The 7,396-nt window shown below is 29.1% G+C and overlaps 2 protein-coding genes across 2 annotated transcripts; one reads left to right on the top strand and one right to left on the bottom strand.

The window, feature by feature from the left end:
- Positions 1 to 42: 42 nt before the first annotated feature.
- On the top strand, positions 43 to 1,569 carry LOC123296867. Its single transcript, XM_044878551.1, has 3 exons — positions 43 to 183; positions 416 to 665; positions 1,318 to 1,569. Exons 1-3 carry the CDS (start codon positions 158 to 160, stop codon positions 1,561 to 1,563), a joined length of 522 nt encoding a protein of 173 aa, XP_044734486.1. The 5' UTR covers positions 43 to 157; the 3' UTR covers positions 1,564 to 1,569.
- A 704-nt stretch (positions 1,570 to 2,273) lies between these two features.
- LOC123292045 (cytochrome P450 4C1-like) lies at positions 2,274 to 6,843 on the bottom strand. Its single transcript, XM_044872551.1, has 9 exons — positions 6,718 to 6,843; positions 6,449 to 6,649; positions 6,203 to 6,391; positions 5,230 to 5,296; positions 4,257 to 4,383; positions 4,020 to 4,190; positions 3,014 to 3,251; positions 2,511 to 2,690; positions 2,274 to 2,449 (listed from the first exon to the last, which is right to left on the bottom strand). Exons 1-9 carry the CDS (start codon positions 6,743 to 6,745, stop codon positions 2,274 to 2,276), a joined length of 1,377 nt encoding a protein of 458 aa, XP_044728486.1. The 5' UTR covers positions 6,746 to 6,843.
- Positions 6,844 to 7,396: the final 553 nt, after the last annotated feature.

Raw genomic sequence — 7,396 nt, 5'->3', positions numbered from 1 at the left:
TTTTTAATGACATTTTTATTTCGTATTGTATATTTACATTTATTCAATTATTTCATTAAAATGAATTAATTATTATTGAAAAGAAAGCATATTTTTCATTCTTTCAACATTATGAAAGTTTTAAAATTTATAGTTTTAATTTTGATTTGAAAAAAGTATGGGAGCAGCATTAAAGTGTCTCAAGTAAGTTCAAAGGTTGACAATTGTTAGTTTAAAAATTAAAAATCCTTAGATGTTAAAAAAGGTTTCGGGTATTAATTATTTAATACACTTTATGGTAACCCACTTTATTGTTTAGATTTAAACTGTTACTGTAAGCCTTTACTAAATTGTTTAATATTTTGGACCAAAAATAGTATTTATACTTAGCTATCTTTTTTTTACTTTTTAAATTAAAAATATGCACACTTTTTAGAAAAAGAGGAGGAGGAGGAGATAAAAAAGTTGGAAAAGGTAATAAAGAATTTATGAAAGGCTGGGAAAAGTCATCTAACGGCGTTGTTCCTGCAAACGCATTTGTTGGAGGCCGAGATGGAAACGATGAAAATATATACGTAGTTCGGGCAGAGTATGATGGTCAAACTGTTGTTGGTACTCTGAGAACAAATGAAAAACAAGCAAATATCGCAGTTGGGGATGAAATATTAAAAAAGAAAGATTACGATGTACCTATATACATTCACATTATTAGAAGTTAACGTCGCTTTACTTTATAGGCTCTTACGAAAAAAAATATAAGGGTGCAAATTGATAATTTTTTTTGAAGGATTAACGTATTTACTCACCGGATTCAAATAAATTTTTTTTTTATAAATTAATTATATTTTATCGAGTGAAACATTTTTTCTCGCCATTTCAATACTCCAATGGCCCCCAACCCCAATTACCGAAACATAGTTAATCGTTAAGAAATCTTGGGTTCTGAAATAATTTTATCAAAGAAGCCAAGACTTCTACCGTTTTCGAATTTAAAGTATATTTTTGTCAAACGAGGTGTATTTTAGCGTTTCAGTATTGTTTTTATTCGATTCACCATTTAAAAGATCATAAATCGATATAACACTTCATTTTCGGCGAAATAAAATTTCTTCTAACCCTTCCATTTTGAAATGCAATGTATGTATATACTTATCACTGCTGGACAATAAATCTAGAAATTTTTCTAATCTACGGATTGATCTATTAGAACAAACGGAAATTTGGCTCCGTAATATAATCTTTTGTAGGGTGTTAGTTTTGAAGGAGCTCTATAAAAGTCTTGATAAGATTTTCATCGATTTATTTATTATATATTGTTCATTAAAATATTTTGTTTAGGTTTTGTGCGTTGAAGGCAGATGGATGGTAATAGAGTTAGCTGAAGATTCCATACCGTCAGATGCAATTAAAGGAGGAAGAGACGAAAAAAATAAGCCAACGTATATCGGACGTATTAAAAAGAAATATGATCATTACATAGGAAATATAGATCCTACAACAAAGACCATAACCATTCCTATGGGTAGTAAAGCAAAAGAATATAGAAACGGTGAAATATTAGTGAAAGCAGCTAAGGGAAAATGAATTATATTGGATCTATTATATTGTTTATATAATATCTTTTCATATAAACTTTGAAAATAACTTAACTAAAACTTAATTTTTAACTGAAATGAAAATTATGCTTATTTTCATAATAATAATTCTTTAAAAAATGTTCGACTTATGTTCTTGTTTTTAAGCACCGAAAACTTTTTTAAATATTTTATTTGGGTTTTTAAATTCCTCGAAAAGAGCTGTATAGATCTTTTGTGTAGCTTTCAAATGGATTGGCCGATTTTATGCGATTTGTATTTGAAGCCTGGTTTAATGGGAATAGTCACTAGCTGGATTTGACGCATAAATTTTATTTTTTATAAATTAACGTAGGCTATTTTCGATAACGAGGAGGGAGGAATAAACTCAAAACGTTTATTGTTATATTGTAATTAAAAGGATTTGTAGAGCGAAGAATAAAATTCAAAGAGAATTATTCAAACAAGTATTTTGTTTTGAAAAGCAATAAACTTTCGTTTTTTGTAAATAAACACCCGAAAAACGATCACATACCTTCTAGTAGGTATTTTCTGTCAGTGGTGTAAATCTTTTTTCCAACTATATCCCAGAATAATAGGACTGTGGTAAAAATATTTCGGGAACAGATGTAGATTATGTAAAGTAAATACTGAAATGAAATAAAGGAAAGCTGTAAACCATTGAGTAATATATAATTACGAAAAATAAATTTAATTATTTTATGTTTTTACAACACTATTTCGTGGTGTCATTTGAACTTGATGTCCACCAATTAATTTTAATGACAGTTCAACTTCAAATTTTAGTTTATCCATTTTTAAATCAGTATGAAATTCATACTTTCTTAGTAATGTTGATATTACGGTTTTCATAAACATCATTGCATATTTTGGTCCTAAGAGAGAAACAAGTTCGATAAAAAACAATACTTTTTTGTGGGGAAATCGAATACATACCAATACAATTACGAGGACCCGCACTAAATGGTATATACGCATAAGGATGTCGTGATTTAATATTTTCTGGTGTAAAACGTTCGGGATCAAATTTTAATGAATCTTTCCAAATATTTTCATCACGATGTAAAGATATGATTATAACATTAAGAATCATTCCTTTAGGTATAAAATATTTTCCTGAAAAAAATTTTCAAATATGTAGGTATAAATTGTTTACATACTAAATCTGAAATTGTACTATAGTTGTGAGTTTAATAAGCTATTATTTAATAAATATAAATAGTAAAAAAACTGTGATTTTAAGAAAATTGGGGTTCCGCACCAAAAAAAAGATGCCCATTACATTCTGATCAAAAAAAGGGGAGTGGGGGGTTGGTATTTGAAGAAAACAAAAGGGAAGGCTATAACGATAGTCTTTGTTTTAAAGTTATAATAGCCCAGTGAAGCGGGTGGATAACTGATAGTGTTTAATATGTTGTTTTTTATACAAGTTTACATACCAACTTGAATGTCTTGAGAAGCGACACGTCCCACCAACGGAATTGTGGGGTATAATCGCATTGCTTCTTTAATAACCATTTCCAAATATTCTAATTTTGGTAGATCATTTAATTCGATTTCACGTTGTGAGGTTCCAAACACTGATAATATTTCATTATATACTTTATTTTGTATATCTTTATTAGCCGCTAAACTCAATAATGTGTAGCTAATTGCCATAGCTGATGTTTCAAAAGCCTTAAAAACAGCAAGTATTTTATTATGTATAAGTATGAGCATATTTGTACGTGCTTGATAAAGTTAATACCACTTGCACTTGCACTATTTGACTAATTCCGGTGACCCTAATAATATCTAGTTAAAGAAGTTTTTCCTTAATGAATAAAACAATTAGGGTTTTCTATACATCATTTTTTAAACCTCCCTTTAATGGGAACTTCGTGGTCTTAGTGTCAGACAAATTCGATGCCGCGTTTTTTCAGACCGCTAGCTTAAATATGCCGTTATCACGCTTAATTGAAAACACAGAGCTTTCCACAAAAGTCATAGAGAGACGTTTGGTAGACTCGTCAAAAGAAAATTACTCACGAAGTTTCAAGTATGTATTCATCAATTAACAAAGCACCCTTTTTCTTCCACGGTCTATTAACTTCTATTCAAATCTTATTCAATTGAAACGCAACCAAAACTCTGAACTGCATTGAAAGCACAGAGTGATAAATTTTTTCCATTTTGACAAAGCTTACACGCTTTGTTTTCACCCATTTATGTATTAAAAAGCTGAGCATCAGTAAGTATTAAATTGGTTAAATAAATTCAGTTTAAGAAATTTAGCATATAAACATGGTTTTTAAGTCCAAATCAAAATTATAAATAGATTTCATAGTTATAAATCGAAAAAATCGAGCTTTGGAAAGATTTCAATAGGATTGAATAATTTAGCTAATTTTTCAGATTCATTTCAATCAAAAATCTATAGAAAATTTTGCTGAAGTTAGTACATACTGCTAATATTACGAGATGAACTTCATTCTGCAATTGTTCATCAGTAAATTCAGGAATTTTTTCCGTCATGTCAAATAAAAATTCTAATAATGGTTTTTTGAAGGGATTTCTTTCGATTGCTTCACTTTCCTCATGCATCTTCTCATTATTTTTGCGTTTTTCATTGATGACCTAAACATTCGATTTTTCGTAAAATTTAATTTTTAAACATCTTTTAAATTATTATGAATAACAAACCTTACTTGTTAATTCCAAACAAATTTGTTGGTTTTCTTTCAATTTGGTATAATTTTTCGTTAATTTGAATAACCAATCTGGGTATTTCCATATATGGAAAATTCGATCAAACATAATATGAAATGAACTGAAAATAAATTTTGAAATTTGAATAATGATAGAGTGACAAGCTAAAGATGGACGGCACTCGAGTGCAGATCATGATCACTGAAACTTTTGAAGCTTGTATTCGATTTTCAAGTACAAGTGAAATTTAAAAAATTTAAAAAACCTTCGACAAATTTTTCGGGTAAGGAACCCTAAACTCAAGCTTGAAACACAGTTATGAACACCTCCCATTAAATTTTCTTTTTCCACATAGATCTCTCCAAAGAAGTTATTTTGAAGATCATCGGCTCTTTTTTAGTTATTTCGGGTACGAAATCCTAAACTTGCATTTGAGAAACATAGCTAAGAACACTCTCTTCAAGTATGTATTTATCATTTAAAAAAACCTGTGGTGTCCCACGGTCTAATAAGTAAATAATCTTTAGAATTAAATTTTATGTTAAAAAAATTTCTTAATTTATTCTAAAATAGCGATTTTTAACCCCCAAACTAAAAGATGAGGTGATATAAGTTTGACCGCTATGTGTGTGTGTCTGTCTGTATGTCTACCTGGAGACTGTCTCTTAGTTATATTTCAAGTGCGAGTTTAGGGTTCCGTACTCGAAAAATTTGCCGGGGGTTTTTTAAATTTTGTTTTCACTTTGTTTTGAGACTTAGAAGTTGAAGAAATTCTACACTTCCTAAACGGTAATGGACAGTATAATTGAGAGAAATAGAAAACGGTCACAAACTGTTAAAAATGTACGTCAATATCAAAACTAGCACATATTTTCACGATTTTTTTTCTTAAAATTATCAAAATATTTTAAATCATTAAAAGCAATAAGTTGGAACTTAATTTCAGTTATTTCTCTCCACTACTTACTTGCGAACAGCATTAAAATAATCAGATTCACTTTCTTGGGCATTAATATTAACACCCATGGCTGAGCCTGGAAATAAAATTGGAATTTTAAACCGAAATTTTGATTTAAGCGGCTTATAAATTCAGTACTGCATGAATACGAATATTTCGAAAATTTTCTTATTTATTTATCTAGGAAGTAATTTCTAACAAGGTCTTTTAGACCTCGCACAAATTATATGTAATCTGCATTTTGGTCAAACTTTTTCAAATTTTGGCAAATGATAGTTTAAGCCATTCTAAAGTCATGAAATTAAAGTTTAAAAATGTACTTATTTGTATAATATGTGCTTATGAGTGTATAGGCAAATACATATACAGATATGTATAACTATATGCATACGTGTGTTTTTTTAATGTAAGGGTGTTGTTTTTTAATTCTTGTTCTCCTGAAGAATATGTTACGTTTAAAGAAGAAGCAGTGTTAAATGTTCAGTGGATCAATAATATGAATTATTAATATCAATATTTTCAGCTACATATATAAGTGTACTTACATGATTTTTGACAATTAAATTACAATAATTTTTTTTTATATAAATGAGTACATTTTCCAATTTTAATTTAGCGATAACTTTAAATCTTGTCATGACTTGTGACCATGGGAACTTTTTTTCAGAATGACTTAAACTATCATTAACATTGTACATTTATAATCTTTTTGCGATTTTCAAAAAAATGATAATTATGGTTGCTGAAACTTTAATCCCAATGAATGTTAAAAAAGTGGTCATAAAACAGAAAATTTTAAGTCAACTAAAGGACAAATGAGCGTTAAATTTCAAACCAGTATTAGGTACCTAATTTGAAGACGTCAAAGTAATATGTTTGAACTTCTTGCTGAAAATTCGCTTTCAAAGAAAATTTATTGTAAAGTCGTTTTTGAGAGGGTTGTTAACGAACTATTTTAATATCTGTAGACAAATTTACTTACCACAAATAGTATCAATGCTGGCCCGTGATACATACTCAAAAATATCAAATGATTTTGTATTATCTAATTCTTTTTCCAACACTCTTGATAAGATTTTACTTTTTTCAACAAATACTCCAAAATAATATTCTAAAATTGTTGGAGTAAATCCTTTAATTACAATACTGCGGTGATATTTCCATTTTGGAACTAAAATTTGATTATTAATTTAAGATAAATATTTGGGTGGTTTTTTGATTTGTTTACCTTTGGATATAAGAATTGTATCACCGCTGACAGGATATAGAGCTTTTACCATTATTGGGGACTTCTCCAAACAATGTGGGCTTGTTAAAATAATTTGAGCTGCATCCGCTGTAGAAATATTCACTAATGGTAATGGACCTAGCCAAACTCGATATAAACTTGGAAATTGTTTGGAAGTTTTTAACATGTAGTCAGTAATTTCTACGAAAAAATAAATCCTTTAAAATTATTTTTAATATCTTTCTTAAATAATAGTAAATATCAAATACCTTCAATACTTCCAATATGGTCAAGCATGTTCCCGAGTAAAGGTAACCCTTTTGGTCCCGGTAATTTCCATGTATAATAGCATTGGCGAAAATAGTTTGAGAAATATCCAAATATGAACAGAAATATTGTAGGCAATATTAATAGGAAATTATCAAACATCTTCTTAAATGATAGTTATATTTAGCTAATAAGAACTGTTACTAGCTTAGTTTCAGAACTGGAACAATTGTTTACAATTGAAATAAAAATGAAAAAATTTCTAAGTTTAAGTGTAAGTAGATCACTAATGTTAATCAAACAAATAATTGCATTTAATTAAAGGAAACTAGTTATTTAGTACCAGCGCTAGAGAAATTGTTGAGACTTTCAATAATAAGGTCTGAAATACTTTTCCCGGCATAGAATTTGCATTGGATATGGAATCAAAGACAGAAACAAACAAGCCGTGAGTAGAACTGGTGCGAACCTTGAGGTCGACACGAATAACTTCCCAACATACTAAACCGTTATACTAATTCCCTGGATACTAATTCTGGCGTTGCTTTATACTAACTCTGCATAAGTATTTGAAAGCGAATTACAAAAATGCTGTACAGAAATAAATACGTAGGGCTTCGAAAATTGACGGGAGACCATAAGTTTTTTTAACTTCCGGTACTGAAGTTGCCGAATTTATTA

This window comes from Chrysoperla carnea, chromosome 1, assembly GCF_905475395.1.
Source record: "Chrysoperla carnea chromosome 1, inChrCarn1.1, whole genome shotgun sequence".
Lineage (NCBI taxonomy): Eukaryota > Metazoa > Arthropoda > Insecta > Neuroptera > Chrysopidae > Chrysoperla > Chrysoperla carnea.
Note: the sequence above shows the minus strand (reverse complement) of the source record. Positions and strands in the feature narration are given on the sequence as shown.